Genomic DNA, 16729 nt, shown 5'->3' with positions numbered 1-16729 from the left:
TACACATTAACACGTTAAAATTTCCTTTGTATGATCTTCCTATCTTTTTGCAGAACACTCTTAGAGGCAGAATTGTTACAATGGAAAGAAATCGGGTTTGGAGCCATAACGAGGGTTCCCACTTGCACTAAGCATATGACCCTGAGTGAGTCACCAAACCTCTCAGTTTCCCTATCTGTAAACTCAGGCATCCACCCTTTCTTATAAAGAGGTCATAAGAGTACAGAAGGCATTAAGCAAAGCATTCAAACAATAGTTTCTTTCCACTCTCCTCCACTCCCTCTCTCAAAAGGGGTATTTTTCCTCCTTTTATGTAGTCAATAGCCTTAAAACAAGTGTTTTCTATTATTGTAGCTACCCCAACCTATTACTTTTTTAAAAGGAAAACTTCCCTTGTTTGTATTCTTCTATGTCTGTATCTAGGGCTACTATTAGTTTCATGTATCTTTAGCCTTCTAAAGCATCACATTCACAAAATAAAAGTTTAGTAAATACTTCTTCTTGTAATGAAACGTTTACATTTAACAACTAGCAAGAAATCACTTCTAATGACTTGGCAGAAGAAGTGATCAGTCCATTTGCTGTTAAGTCTTAGTAAAGGAATTCTCCAAGTGTCGCTGTGCTTAAGTCATTTCTTGGACTTTGCTTCTCTGAGTCACTATCTGATCCGCCAGGAGTTTCATCTGACTGGAATTAGGCTGAGCTATTTATTGTTACACTTGGTGCTCTATGTTTACCACCTGTTTCAAACTCTCCAGTGGCTACACTGATAGCTGGACTTCGGGCAGTGTACTGAAGTAATTCTTCCTCTTCAATACGCTTGGTAATATGACTATAATTTATCTTTTTGCTTATAGCTTGAGCTTTCAAGCAGGACTTCAAATTATTAATCATTAGGGTTTTGTATAAGATTTAATATACAGTGACCTAAACTGTAATGAAAATATTATTTATATACATTTATAATATTATATATATATAATTTATGAGCACTTATTCCCAGCCAAGGATGTTCAGAGGAGGTAGTCATGGTTTAGCTTGGTTTTAACAAGTAAAATAAAGTATCAAAAACTGGTAAATAAATAATTTATTTAGAATAATTTCTTACCAGTTCTATTTTTAAAGACAGGTCCCATGCCAGTGCTATAAAGGTCAAAGTGTTGTAGTATGATCTTGAGCAATTTAGATTAGTAAGGTTTTACAATCCACAGCCTTTAACAAGAATGTTCCATTATCGTGGCAAACACGATCGAACATTCATAAATATTTGTGTGAAATCATAAAACCTATAAAGGCATTTATGTGTGCATACCAACAAAATCCAAACCCTCTGTTATTTCTGTACTACCCCAGGTGAAAAGACCACACACGTAGCATATTTCTTCTATTTTAAGCACACATGTGTCCATTTAACATTCCTAAAATTGAGAGCTCTTATAATCACTGATCTAGATTAGATGGCATGTTGTACTATTTTATCTACATGAAGTTACTTAGCTCACAAACTAGAAAAAAATTTAAATTATAACATAAAGATATTTGCTATGTATCAAATGAGATAATATCAGTCATACACACAAATCCACGTGTTATACAGCTGGCCTGGTTGAAAAGCAGCTCAGACAATTTCAGTCCCATAGCACTAGAAAGAATACCAGCAAGTTTTTAAAGACTGTTCAGGGCTATTTAGACAACACAGTGGAAGCAGCCCAAGCTCTGCAGACTAAGACACCACCTGAATCTAAATCCTAGCTCTCTTATTTGCCCAAGGTCAGAGAGCTAAGCAAGTTTCTTTTCTCTCTGACTCCCTTCTTTTCATTCATTGAAAGCAAAATGGAAACAGCTGGCTGGGCTGTTACTAGGTTAGAAATAACTAAGGTAAAACACCTGACAGATGGCTTGTATCACCCAGTTTGTCGAAACCTAACCGAATATTTCTGAAATACTCTGGACACTCTAGTACAATGGTGCCCTCACCTTGTTGCCATTCATCACTCCAAATCCATCATTCCCTTAGAGTTGTCAACTACAAATCATTGCAGTGCTCCTCAAGAGACGAAAGCATTAAGACTGAAGAATGCTTTTTCATCTTCTCCACTTAGGGTTTTAAGATCAAGGTAGAAGAGGAGTAGGTCATGTGTCTCTTCTACCCACACAGGATTCAGGGTCTGTATGCAGCGCATACCAAATATCCAATGGATGCGGTTGACAAGCTACAAGATAAAAAGCTCTACAGGTGAGAGAACTCTGCCCCTAGGCTAAGCCTCACATACCTGCCATCCACCCTCTGCAGCCCACGGGACTGTGCTGCCTCTGGCTACCCTTGCGGCAGTCATCGCCAACTCCAGCATCAATGGATATCAGTCTGTAAGGGATTTCTTTTTCCCCTGCCTCTTTCATGTTAGCAGAATGAAAAAGAGAATGGGAAATACAAGAAATGACATAGAGCTCTATTCTTTAACCTGGGATTGGCATGCTCTGGACACCTACATTCAATCAGCATACTAGTCCTACTTCTCCTCCAAGACAGGGACCAAGCCCTTCTGGTGAAATGAATTCTTCATCAAAATAAACAAGGATCTAAGGACCCTCAAGATCTGGTGCCTAACTCTTTGAAGCCTTACACAAATTTTCATATATTCTTGGTGTGTGTGCTCTACTGCACAACATTTTTGACATGAGTACACACTATACACAAAATAGAGCAGCAGCTACCTACCTAGTAAAGATTCTTCCTTCTCAATATTAAGTCAAAAGAAGTCTGGTAACATGTCAGCCAAATCGTCCACCCAGAGACTGACTCTTTTGAAGATTATTTCTGTATCTCAGTAATGGAAAAAGAAAAAAGTATACGGAACAAACGCATTTCAACAAAGTCTAGAAGCCATCAATGTTATTACAATGTAATGAAATGGTGAAATGTAATAACAGTGATACTTGATATTTAGGGATTTCTCCCCAAATTGCTGAAACTACACAGAGCAAGCTCTTATTAAACTGATAGTGGTTAATGCAAACAGAGCTTAACTCAAAGCAGCTGCTTCTCCCAGGTCACTCAGATCTCCCACTTTTTCCTTTTTTAAGAAAAACTGGCTTACCTGAGGTGTGTTCATTCAAAGTATGTTTTTAATCTATTTCTTTTTTAATGGAATTTTATTACATTAACATATACATTTAATGTCACAAGTGTACTTAAATTTATACGGCAAGTGTACTACCCTTGAAACTAAAGGTTTCTCAGTAACACTTTTGGAACATGATTTCTTAAGCTTACTGTGTACATTTGATCAGTAGTGTCTGAAGCAATGGTAAGCTCGTAAGAAAAAGTGATGGCCCCTCACCTTGCCTCCCAACTTCAGGAGGGATGATAGAAATAAACCAATAAACAAAGAAAAGCTGGGATTTGGATCTGTGTTGTAGGATTGCTTGTGCTTTGATTTTTTTTTTCTTTTTTACATATGGAAATAAAAACTTTTTAAGGAAATAAATCCAAATCAAACTAAAATATTTATGATATTTCAGAAAATATACTGAAAACTGAAGTCTCAATGATGTAATAAAATTGTATTGGTCTCACATACACAGGGGCAAGAGCAGCTAACTTAGCTGTCTGTTCTCTGGTTTCTAGCCTTGCTATTCCAACAAAATAGAAAAACTGATAAAAGTTGACTAAACATAAACGTCATAAAAACATCTATTTTAATACCTGCTTCCTAATTGGAAGAAGACATAAATCCAAAAAGGCCTAAATTCTTATTAAAAATAAATAAAGAGTTTACAGTTAATCATCACAATTTAAGTAGCCAGGGGCCAGGTTTTTCCCTCCACATTCTCTACAGGGTATACATATCTCCATAGGGTCAAGAATTCAAATTATAAAAATGATCACAATCTATAATTTAATACCATTTACTGAGCACTACTATATGTCAAGTACTATGCACTACATACATGACTTTATGTAAATCCTTACAACATCCTTGTGGGTAGGACTCTCCCCTAAATGATATTTTTGCTAAGCTCTAAGACAGCAGCAATTCCATCTCTCTTGTTCACTGAGAAGCAGTGTAATCACAGGAAGGAAAAATAACCTGGCTAAGGTCATTCAGCCACCAGGCAAGTGAATGGGCTGGGATTACACCCACATCTGGGGACACCTAAATCCCTGCTCTCTCTAAGAGGATTATCTGTTCATGACAGTTAATGCACATCGACTGAATTTCTGTTGCATCCTGGGTAAAGGTGTCTAAGAAACTCAGCCTCGTGTACACTTGGAACAGTTCAAATGAACTGTTAAGAAATCTTCCCGTTTCTGTGTGCTCCTGTTCTTCAAATGGCTTTTATCATGCCATAGTCAAAGGTAACTTGTGAATTTTTTTAAATTGACTTTGGCACTAAGCTAGGCAAAAGTTAAGAGGTACCAAGGCAGATTGCCTGACTGTGGAGGAAACAAGGCTTACTGTCAACGTGTTGGCAAAACTACTTCCACTATTGGTCCCTGCTTTTAAAAATTGCTATTCCTTCTCCTTGAGCTTCTACAAGAAATTCCAACTACCTATATAACTACTATATTTTTCTACCCAAGTCTTAAGCATACATTTAGATTGGTGATGACATGAAAACATTAAAATGTGTCTAAAAACTTCATATGAATGTAAGCACGGAACACCTCTCAAACGTCAGGTAAAAACAGTATCAGTATTTACCATCTGCACATCAGCATAAGAATTAAAACTTCCACCAACTACTTTGGAAGGCACATGGTCCAAAAGTCCAATTCTAGGTTCACTCATGCAACTGAGCAGAAACACACATTCTTCTTTTAAACTGTACAAATTTTAGATTATGCTGTCATACTCTGGAATGATATGTGAAAGGCAATACAGAACTAAAGTTCAGTGACCGCTTTACCAGATCTGCTTGGCATTCTGAAAGATAAGAAAGAAAGAGAGGAAGACCTGGCAAAGAGAAATCAGTTTCCATCTTCAAAGCCTGGTTTTACGATTTCCAGGAGGTCTTCGTAATTAAAATCTGACTTTCAAATAAACATTTAAAACAAGGTATCAGGAATTAAGGAGACAAAGGGAGTAAGTAACACATTATCTCTGCCCTCAAAAAGTTTCAAGTCTAGATAAAAATTAGATACAGGTGGAAACAAGAAATGCTTTGAAACCCCAGATGAGAAATCAGTGTCACCTCTGGTTAGAAGTGTTTCCCGAATAAAAAGCTGAAATGACTGTTCATCTCTGTATTCCCAGAGAACCCTGGGTGTTTAACACAATGTCTTCTAACTGAACTCGTGAGGACATTTCCTCCATTATAATGTGAACCCCGTTAAGGGCAGGACTCCATCTATGTCTGTAAAGTATCGGCCACAGAGAAGATGCTGAATCAACTGGCAAGAGACTGACTTTTCTGAAACCAGAATTTCCCCTTACTGGATTAAATGCCACTTTCTAGGGGGAGAGTATTGCTCAAGCAGTAGAGCACAAGCTTAGCATGCATGAGGTCCTGGATTTAATCCTCTAAAAAGAAAATAATAATAATAATAATAATAATAATAATAATAATAATAATAATAATAATAATAATAATAATAATTTAAAAACCTAATTACCTCCCCCAGAAAAGAAAAGAAAAAAAAAATGCCACTTTCTACCCTGTAGCTCCAGAAATAGATGTGAGCTCACACACCTCACACCTATACCCTTCACTCAAATAATCAGTTTTTTTTTCAAATAATCAGTTAAATCAGACCAGAATATAGCAGATAAAAAAGCAATGCCTAATACCTCTAGTCACTAGTGAATCTCTCATTTTCAAAAATGACTGATAGGACTACGGGTATTATATGTATGTAATTGTAAAAGTTTGATTAATTCCACACAGGCAGCCCAAAAGCTAATTATGTGAAAAAAGAATCTCTTCCACAAAAATAGCTCTTTCTTTGGTTTAACTCTTTGAAGGACCCTGTTATAAAACAAATGCTATCTGATCAGGGAAGCAAGTGCTACCACCCTCCCATGACTCAGGACAGTCGCTAACCAGGTGCGCCACTAAGTGAGATTCTTTGGAGCAATGAATTTAGAACAGGTCACTTTTGAAGATAAAGATCTTGGCCATAAAAGTCTACCATATGAAGTCTCACCTAGCAAGCCGAGACAGAATCAGGCCCCATGGCTTTTTGGATTTGAGGGAGTTAGGGAGCTGAGGGAGGAGAGCTGGCATCCAGAAACTTGTTGATTTGTCCAACAAATCAATTAAGAACTAGAAACACGTACCAGACAAAACTTCAGTTATTCTAGAGTTTGTCCCAGCAGACTCGTATCTCACAACCTTTCTCTGCAGCTAAACAGACTCTTAGATGTTCAAACTTTGCAATTAGAGACCGTTTGAAAACGTGGCCACAGATTTTTGCTGCTGGCCTTAAACAGGGCCTTGGCAACCCCGAACAATTAATGTTCCCCTTTCAGTAACTACTTAACACCAGAGAATGACTGAATGGGAAAAAGATGGATGCAGGGCAGTTAACTTCCTCTCTGTTTTATTCTCTTCTAATTACTTGGTAGGAAGGGAGGGAACATTTTTAAATAGTAACATGAATTGACAGGTGGAAGTCACCGTGCTCAAGTTACAGATCCAAGTTTGGTTATCATTAAGTTTGTTTTTCCATTTTTTAAAACTGATTACGATATTAAGAAATACATTTGAAAGACACATCTAAAAAAAAAACCAGGTTTAAATCAGAAAAAGTTGAAAATTATACAGTTCAAAGCAGGTATATTTTTACTTACATGAATAAAAACCTAAAATAAATACACATACATACTCATCTCTCACGTCCAATTTGGCACACTGTAAAAACGCCAGCTGGGGACCCGCTTCCTAAGACATGACTTTACAGCATTGCTGCAAAACCAAGCACCCTTTTGAACCTCTAGAGAACAGTTAAATCCTTAAAATATCATTTTGAGCCTCCTTTATTTTTCACAAGGGAAATATGTTAACGCTAATTTTGCTTCCCACTGCTGTTCCTTTGGCAACTAGCACGTGTATCTGTAAAAATAACAGATTCTTGATTTCTCTACCCTCCATTTGATAAATAGAACTTTAAAAAAAAAAATTCAGTCAATAGCATTTCAAGTCACGTTGTATACCAAATATCCTAAATAATGAAAAAGTAAGTGTGTACTAAAACACACTTTTGTTTTGCATGACTGAAATACTGTGTTCAAAAGCAATGCCATCCTGGAACTGTATTGTGAACAGAATGTATCTAAGGAAGTGCGAAAAACTGGATTGGAGTGGTAAGGGGGTGGAGAGAAAAAAACATGTTTATAATCTGTTCAAATTCTCGGCTTAAAAATTTCAATATATAATTTGCTTAGAGCAATGGTTTAAGGACATGACTTAGTTTGAGTCAAACTGCTAGAAATAAAATTAAAACCTTTACTGTTCAACCCTACCTTTCTGCCAACTTCAATCCCCCCAAGACAGGACGTCTGGGCTACTCTGTTGACTTGCTGTCCACAGCGAGTGACCACGCCTCTTAACACCCAGATGCCTCCACAAAGACCATGGTGCTTGCTACGGGAGCCCTCCCAAGGGCATGGCCTGGTGTGCAGGCCTTTCATAGAAAGAAAGTAGGTGTGCAGAGGGAGTCACGCTCCCCTCGTCTCTGTGGACTATGTGTGTTTCTAAGTTCAGTATGGATATTTGGTAAATGGTTAATAATAGGATGCAATTAATCATCAGTGCAGAAACTAAATTTCGTGACCTCAGTAAACGTCTCATCTAGGATAGGTTCAGCCTCAATCTACCATTCATGGAGGCTAAGTCACCAATTTGCTTCCTTCCCTTTGGGGAAGAAAAGTAATAAAGATAGACTCTTAATTTCGACATTGCTAACTTGAATGGATAAGAGTCTCAATTGACTTTTGTGTATATATAGCCCCGAAATAAATGGAATAATTCAAACGTATTTGGAAAAATTCAAACTGTTACTTCCTGCAAGAAGTAAAATAATTCAGTTAGAAAATTAATATGTGTAATTACAGAAATATAAACAGTATCCTAGCTGTGTTTGACTAGTGAAAATTATTACAAATTAAAATAGTAAATCTCAAATTGTTGGAAAATAAGCTTTGAAGTTAGGGTCCACATTATTGAAGCGAGTCAACAGCAACGGGTCTTTAAATTAATGGCTCTTCATTCTCACATACACACAACTCTCTGAGGCTGTGTGTCTTCTATGCTTTTGATCCCTGTTGTCCACTGACAAAGAAATACTTCCCATTTGCCAACATGTAGGTATGAACTGTCCTTTCCTGTTGGCTCTCAGTATGTCCTGCAAACATATATCTTAGATTACACTTTCAGCAAGACCAACAACAGGTCTGTGAACAGTTACTGCAGTCTAACTGGTTGAATTTTGATAGAGCATTTAAAGTTATAAATAGTTTGCCACATTTTTGCTAATTTTAATGCATACAGACGGGCAGGATAATGCCAAAGTACTCACACGTTACTGCACACTCCAATTACAATGAGCCTCTCCTTTAAATGAACAAATATACTAACAAAGAAATACCTAAGTTATTATATATTTGGTTTGTTTTAATAGAGGCACTGGGGATTGAACTCAGGACTTCGTACATGCTAAGCACACGATCTATCACTGAGCTATACTGCCCCATAAGTTATTATACTAGCAGGTAAAAGGTTATATTTCAGCTGAGTGTAAAAGTTTGGGGGTCAGTATCCTACCTTCCCCATGGTTACCTTGCTGGCAGAGTGGAAACTTAAAAGACTATGTCAGGGCCTCTCAACCTGAGCACTGTTGGTATTTGCGGTCAGCCATTCTTTGCTACGGGGGCTGTCCTGTTAAGTGAAGGGTATTTAGCAGCAACTCTGACTCTCTGGATGGCAGTAGCACCCCCATCCCAGCTAACAACCAAAACCATGTCCAGACATTGCCAGATGACCCCTGGGGGGCATAAAAATGCTCCCAGTTGAGAACCACAGGTCTAATCAACACCAAGTCCTTTAATCTACAATAAGGATAAGACAAGATCTTTGACCTACAGGAGTCTCCACATTACATAAGAACAGAAACTAAAAAGAAACGCATTACGATTTCATAAGCAATTATTTGCTCTCCTTCACACCCGCCTCCTTTTATAAAAATGCTATCTCTGGGCATAAGAGCTCAGGCCAACATGTTTAAATGAGCCATTTGCTAGCTTCATCGTGTCTCAGCCCTGCCCTTCCTTCCCACGGTCGACCCCTGTGCTCCTTGGTCCAACAGGATGGAATTGTCACGGGCAATCGACGCTCTTAAGAAAGCTGAGGTCCTCACTGAGGCATTCTCACTAGTACTATGTGGACACACCTCGCTTTTATGCACTTGTGGTTTCCACTGAAACAAGTTGTTCTGCATACTTCCTACTACCGCCGTAACTACGTGACCTCCTGGTTTCAGTTTGTCAGTAATTTAATTTCATTGAAGGCTGAGCCCAGATACTGATTTTTCCTTAGCACTTTAGATGCAATGTCTCATGAAACAGGCTCCAGGCAAGTTTTGCTCAGAGTGCTCTTGGAATTAGACGCCAACAAATATGTTTTACTTAGTCCACAGCCTACTCAAACATCGGCTTTAGAGTTTCAAAACAGTATGATTCCAGGGGCAAAAGACATTTATTCTGAATGGACAGCAACAACTTAAGAAAAACACTTTCAAAGTCAAAAATTTCTTTGCCCATCAGATAGATCTTATGAGAGAATGCTGATTAGGAAAAATAAAATAAATTCGTCCATATAGATATTTTTCATGGAAATTAAACATGACCTCAAACACTGCAGAAGTAAACATGCCATTTTGGTGATGAAACCTAGGATCTCTCAATTGTCTTCCAATTAATCAGAAATGCTGATTGACTAGTCCCTGCTAGGAACATATCTCTGCTGTGTAGTTCAGAAACCCCTTATTCAAAAGAACCAGATGCATATAGGTTCAAAATGTTCATATAAAAACATATAGTTGCTTTTAAAAGATAAACCCTACCCAGGTTTTTAGGTTATACTCCCAAGAGACAATGTATACTATAAAAGAAGTTTATAGACAGGGTTACTCTTCTTTAGAAAAAAAATTGGCCATATTTAAGATTTTATAGTCAACTTTTTAACAACTATTAAAGCAATTACAACAGGGATATTAACCATTCAAATTAAGTCTTTGAATTGGCAAAAGCTAATTTTTCCATTTCTATTATTTCTATAGCTAGAGTAAGATGTTTATTTTTCCTCTTGAAAAATGCTAATTAGGTTTAAGAGCCATGATAAGGGGAAAGCCATTATTACAAAATTAAATCATTTTCCTGTCACGTTTATCTGGCAGCATGGGTTTATTATGATTCACTGACAGCGAATTCAATTTGTAAGAAAAAAAAATCTCACAAGAGTTTAAAATGAGATTTTCTGAAACCATATATACTAACACACAAACACCATTTTCCATCTAAAACACACACAAACACCTGTTTGCATGTTTTCAAGCCCTCCTCACTTTCACTTTCTCATCCATATCATTAAAATAGTGAAAAACAGTTCATTTTTCAAAATCAGTGACGACAGACCAAGGTCATTAGTGTTAATGCTGGTCCCAGGCACGGCTGCCTTCCAAATATTAAGTCTCTTTTATCACTGTCCCACTCTCATTTTTATGCAAGCAAATTATGCCTTAATCTCAAACAATTCTTTTTACTCTGTAAGCTATCATATAACCTCACCATTAGCAACCAAACACTACCATGTTGGACTAGCATTAAAATATAAACTACTATTTCAGTTAGTACAGAGATTTAAAATAATAACATCATGGTCTCGATTATAGACAGCTTCATACTCAGTCCCTAAGCTCTTTTCTTAAATGCTGTTCTGGAATGTGAACACAGGAAGACAGAGGAACGATCCTTCAGTAATCATGAACTCTCAGGAATTCTTTACACTTAAGCTACAAGCCCTAAGTTTAAAATATATATAGAAACCAGTGAAACTTACTTGACAGTGACTCGATTTGATAAATCCTGTAGATCCCCAGGATGGAAAAGCTGGGCTTCTTTCAATCCAATCTGTTCACAAGCTTTCAAAAAAACGTTTATATTATCCTGTGAAGAGAAGTGGAAAGTGATTGCTTAGCCTCTCTCAGACAAAGGTTACAAATTTTTATGATATAACTTCCCAGCTTCAAAGTCCAATTACAGCCAGCAAAAAAAAAAAAAAAAAAGAAAGAAAGGAAAAGAAAGGAGGCAGCAAGACCAATGCATTCATGTATTCAAAAAAAATAAGAATACGTGGGCATGTGTAGCCTTTCCGTCTCCCAGAGCATAAACAGAAGTGCTCTCTTATGCTGGGCATATGCCGTTTCTGTGATCTTTGTGACTGGCACGTTAAACATTACCTGTTATAGGACAAGTGCCTGGCCACTGAGCAGTCATCTACACTTTGATGTCAGCTCTGCTCTGCAAACAAACGCCCTCTTCCCAGCTTCGCACGACAAGCCTCACCTCTCCTCTTTAAAAATAACTCCAGCTACTGACATTCACCCACCCAGAAACTGTTGGCAGAGAAGAAATAAGAGGAGGAACATTCTGTTTCTATGATTACAAATTACAGAACGACTGTGGAATACCACACCTGGAATCCGGGGTTGGTTGCTGGGCCGGCTCTTGACAGACAGGGAAAGCACACTATGGGACCCGGGGGAAGCCCAGTGCTCATTGGCTGAATGGCAGGGTTTAGTTGCGGTCCATTACTCATGCCCGGCCTGCACCTGCCTCGGGAGCTGCCTCCACAACCTGAAATCTACGGTGCCCTCCTATCTAGTTTCAAAAACCAAATCCTCCATTCACAAACCCATGCTTTTCATTCACGTAAACTGCTACACAAACACTGACTACAATAGGGACATCGGGTGAACAAAATGAGCTGGAGCTTCGCTCTTTACTTCCCTTAAAAAAGAAAACCCTTTATGGGGCTGAGCTTGTGCAGATGCCTGTGATTCTCCGCCTTTTCTTTGTGAGAGTTCTCTGGTAAGAGAATGGCCTCCAGGCATGCCAGCATGGGAGGGTCCACTCACACCTGGCAACGCCACATCTGGGATGTGAGCCTTAGGGCCCCTGAAACCTCACCTCCCTCCCTACCAGCTGGCTGTGAGGGACCAGAAGATGACCTCTCACTTGGAGAAAGGCAGTTACTCTTTCCCATGTTGGAAAGCTCATCCCCACAGGAAGAAAAGGCAGGGTGGGATAGCAGAGTTGTGGGGGAGTGACAGGAAGGGAAACAAAGGGAAATGAAGAGGCAAAATTCAACAGCTTAGATTCTTGGAGAGGAAGGGTGCTTAGGGAAAGGGGAAGCAAACATATGGCAGAGAAAAGCAATACTGCTAAGGAACTCAGGGACTTTTTTTTAAGTCTATCTGAAGAGGTAGGAAGTTACTCTGGTGTACTGGCAGTAAAAGGCAGTGTGAACCACCTAGCTGAAAGCTGCAGTCCATGATTCATTTTAAATGAGGGGTCAAAGATTAAAGGAACTTAAGTCAAAAGTTGAACAGCTCAATGGAAGGCATTCAATCTGACTTTGTGGAAAAACGGGAAGCAGTAATGTATCGGCAAGATTCCAGGAGGGGCAAAAGTGATGATTTTCTTAAGCTCACATAATTTCTAAAACCTATGTTATCTAATTACCAAATTATTCAAATGAATGGTTCTAAAACTGACCCAACAAGAAGAAATGATTTGGCATACAAGTACCCCAAATCCTACAGGAAGCAAATCCCACTCCAAAAAAGGAAAAATAATCCATCAGGAGCCTTCCCACAAAATCAATTTGGTTCTGAACGTTTAAAATGTTATAAAACATAAATTAAATTAAAAGTAAACCTATTGAGCAGACAACCCAAATAATTCTTCACACATTTTACAAAAATATAATAGCATTCATCCAGTTGACAAATACGTACAGATAGATAAGGAGAGATAAAGTCACACACACCTCAAACCCATCCAAGTATTTAGACAGAAACCACTTAAAATCTAAAGTGACTACATTTCACTGAACACAAAGGACAAAAGACAATGAATATGATTAAATTCTAGTTTTAAATAAAACCTCATACTAAAAAGAATCTTCTAAACAGTTCAATGATGCTCAGGTTTAAAAACAGACAAACGTTATGAACAAAGTCACACATGGCCTATGTCGCAGGAACAGGTTGCACCAAGAACAGAATTGTAACCTAAATCATGCTTGCTGGACTTGAGCCCGCTGGTAATTTTTTTTTTTTTTTTTTCGTAATTTCAAAGGGCCTAGGCAGAGACTTGCCTAAGGAGAGATAGGAAATTATTTTTTTTTCAACAGTGAGAATTTTTAATGCTACAAACATGTTGGAAAAATTAATTTAACCCTACAAATTCTGCACCAACAAGATATCCTACGCCCAGGATTTTACTGAAGGGAAACGAAGGTTCACAAAAAATAGGTCCATAGCAATTTTTACAGTTCACTTCTATAACTGATTTATAATAGTTTCCAATACTGTCTTGAGAAATGGGGCCTAATGAATATTCAAACTAAGTAAAAGATTCCCCTCACTTACTACATTCCTTTCACCACTAAGAAGACATAACCCAGGCATTTGCAGAATACAGAGAAAGGTCATCATTTCGTGGTGTGATTTAAGAATTCCAGTATATTTTAGATGAGAGAAGTTGACCATGGAGGAGTTCACTCTTGTGCACAGAATGAGAAGTTGGAGGAACTCTGATTAAAGGAGAGGCTTACCCTGCTTCTACTGGCTTCAATGCAGCTCAGGTGTTGATCCTTTGAAATGGATGCCTGAGTGGAGGGGAGGGAAAAGCAAGTCCTTGATACCTAGGCCCAACCCTGAGAAAAGGATTAACAGGTCTTGGTGCTTGGTCCCCTGAATGGTTTGAAAATGCCCCTTGGGATGTGTGGATTCTGATGACCTCTTCCAGGAACTTGAGCACTTTTAGCATCTCTGCCATCTCTTCTTCTTTAGACTGTAGGAATCTTGGACCAGTTCTTGGACCAGAGAATGGAGTTCCTTCCTCAAAAGCTCGTTGACCCTCATCATTTTTCTGCCAGTATCAGTGAGGCTAAGTATATTTCATGAATCTCTGTCAAGCCTGGCATTCTCTACAGATGTCTCCATGCCAACATTCTACTTTTTAGCAGCACAAATCTCATCAATGAGTTGGCATTCCTCCTCAATCAGTGCAGCCAGCGTTTTTGCCATCTTCTATTTGTGTCTCCCATAAAGTTGACTTCTACAAGACTGAGCAAGTCTGAAAGTACCTGAGACTTCCACCAATATGCTGATGACAGGCAGACATGCCACTGTCTGCCCTTCTAGGTTCTGGAAAGTGAATCGTGAACTCAGGCCTTTGAGCAGCAGCAACACCACGGCCTCACTCAGCTTCCCAAAGAAGAGCCCTAAGCCAAGCTACACAGAGGATGGCAGCCCCTCCATGGCACTGATCCACCACAGGGCTCTGCCCTGTTACCGTGGATTCACCAGCCACAAGAAGCTCCGGGGAACACACCAACATTCCACCTGGAACCTAGACAGCAACTGACATCCTGGATAGGGCAGGTATCTTGTCAGTGTTGGAGGAGGGGTTGCATCAGAGGAGAGGTTTGTAACAAAAATGTGATTCTCTCCATTAGGGTCTAATGGTCATTTTTTCCTTCCCTCTTTCCTTTTGTGTTGATCTCAATACACAACACAAACGCAGGGAAGTGTATTCATGTTAAGTTTATGGTTTCACACGTCTTTAACCTTCCTATTTCTTTTAATTTTATTTTATGAGTTATAGTCAGTTTACAATGTTGTGTCAATTTCCAGTGTAGAACTAAATTTTTCAGTTATACATGAACATACATATATTCATTGTCATATTCTTTTTCACTGCTAGCTACCACAAGACCTGCTGGGGGGAGGGGGGTGGGAAGGGACAGACTGGGAGTTCAAAATTTGTAGATACTGACAGTTATATATACAATAGATAAACAAGATTATACTGTATAGCACAGGGAAATATATACAAGTGTTTCCATGTCTGGGCTATTGTAAATAATGCTACTATGAACATTGGGGTGCAGATGTCATCCTGAAGTAGGGTTCCTTCTGGATATATGCCCAGGAGTGGGATGACTGGGTCATATGGTAAGTCTATTCCTAGTCTTTTGAGGAATCTCCATACTGTTTTCCATAGTGGCTGCACCAAACTGCATTCCCACCAGCAGTTTGGGAGGGTTCCCTTTTCTCCATAGCCTCTCCAGCATTTGTCATTTGTGGACTTTTGAATGATGGCCATTCTGACTGGTGTGAGGTGATACCTCATTGTTGTTTTGATTTGCATTTCTCTGATAATTAGTGCTATGGAGCATTTTTTCATGTGCCTATTGATCATTTGTATTTCTTCCTTGGAGAATTGCTTGTTTAGGTCTTCTGCCCATCTTTGGATAGGGTTGTTTGTTTTTTTCTTATTAAGTAGTATAAGCTGCTTATATATTCTGGAGATCAAGCCTTTGTCAGTTTCATCATTTACAAAAATTTTCTCCTATTCCATAGGTGGTCATTTTGTATTGCTTATGGTTTCCTTTCCTGTGCAAAAGCTTGTAAGTTTAATTAGTTTCCATTTATTTATTCTTGCTTTTATTTCTATTGCTTGAGTAGACTGCCCTAAGAGAACATTTTTGAGATGTATATGAGATAATGTTTTGCCTGTTTTCTTCTAGGAGGTTTATTTATCTTATGTTTAAGTCTTTGATCCATTTTGAGTTTGTGTATGGTATAAGGGAGTGTTCTAGCTTCATTGATTTACATGCAGCTGTCCAAGAAAATTATTAAATAAAATTTTCATCTGTTGAAATGCCAAGAAGCCATAACCAGCTCAACACATTAAAAGTGAACAATTTAGTCCTCATTTAATGGAATCATTTTCACCTGAAACTAGTAAAGATAAATAAAAGTGAAAACAAAGAACAAACTTAAAATGAATTTTATCTCATTCACCTGGTAGCCAGGACTCCAAGTTACCTCTGCCACTGACCAACTGTGTGGCTTTGGAAACATTAGTCAACCTTTCTGGCCCCATTTGCCTCACCTGTGAAATGGGTGGTTTGTGGATCTGTAACCCATTACCAGGGACAAACACCTCTCTATCAGAGGAGGGAAGCCCGGCCCTGCACACAAATATTTCACAGCCCAATTTACATAAAAATCTTCAAATCAAAAGCTGGCACTAAACATCTGCAATTCCTACACTTCGAGGACCAAAATAAGCTTCACAAAAAAACAAACAAAAAATGATGATCCCTGAAGATCTGGAACAACTCCTTTTAGTTTTAAATTTGTCTAAGACCTGAATAAAACCAGACACTATATAAACAGAAAATGATGTTTTCTGAAGATTCATATTCTCACCAATCCCTCCTCCACCCCTTAGGCCTGAATCAATTATAATGGCAGTCAACAAGTGTCGGGTGGAGGGAGCCAGGGTAAATGAGAGATTAATGAATCAGGAATGGTACTTGCTAACAACTGAGGCAAGATGAGGAAGCTATGAACATTTACCAAGATTCCCAGATTGATTTTATCCCATTGTGGTATCTCTATTGATAATCTACTGCTTCACAGCAAGTTATC

At 38.5% G+C, this 16729-nt stretch overlaps 1 protein-coding gene across 25 annotated transcripts in view; it reads right to left on the bottom strand.

Annotated features, from left to right (window-relative positions):
• The window catches only part of LMO7 (LIM domain 7), a 189907-nt gene that overhangs the window by 78925 nt on the left and 94253 nt on the right, over positions 1 to 16729 (bottom strand). For 24 of the 25 annotated variants that reach the window (XM_074378343.1, XM_074378344.1, XM_074378336.1 and 21 more), the window contains one exon: positions 11059 to 11165. In XM_074378343.1, coding sequence (XP_074234444.1) covers positions 11059 to 11165 — 107 coding nt within the window. Of the gene's footprint in view, positions 1 to 11058; positions 11166 to 11351; positions 11370 to 16729 lie in introns of those variants that run through there. The other variant, XM_074378354.1, reaches the window with a different exon arrangement.

Source organism: Camelus bactrianus, chromosome 14, assembly GCF_048773025.1.
Source record: "Camelus bactrianus isolate YW-2024 breed Bactrian camel chromosome 14, ASM4877302v1, whole genome shotgun sequence".
In the NCBI taxonomy this organism is placed as follows: domain Eukaryota; kingdom Metazoa; phylum Chordata; class Mammalia; order Artiodactyla; family Camelidae; genus Camelus; species Camelus bactrianus.
This window is presented reverse-complemented; position numbering and strand designations above follow the sequence as displayed.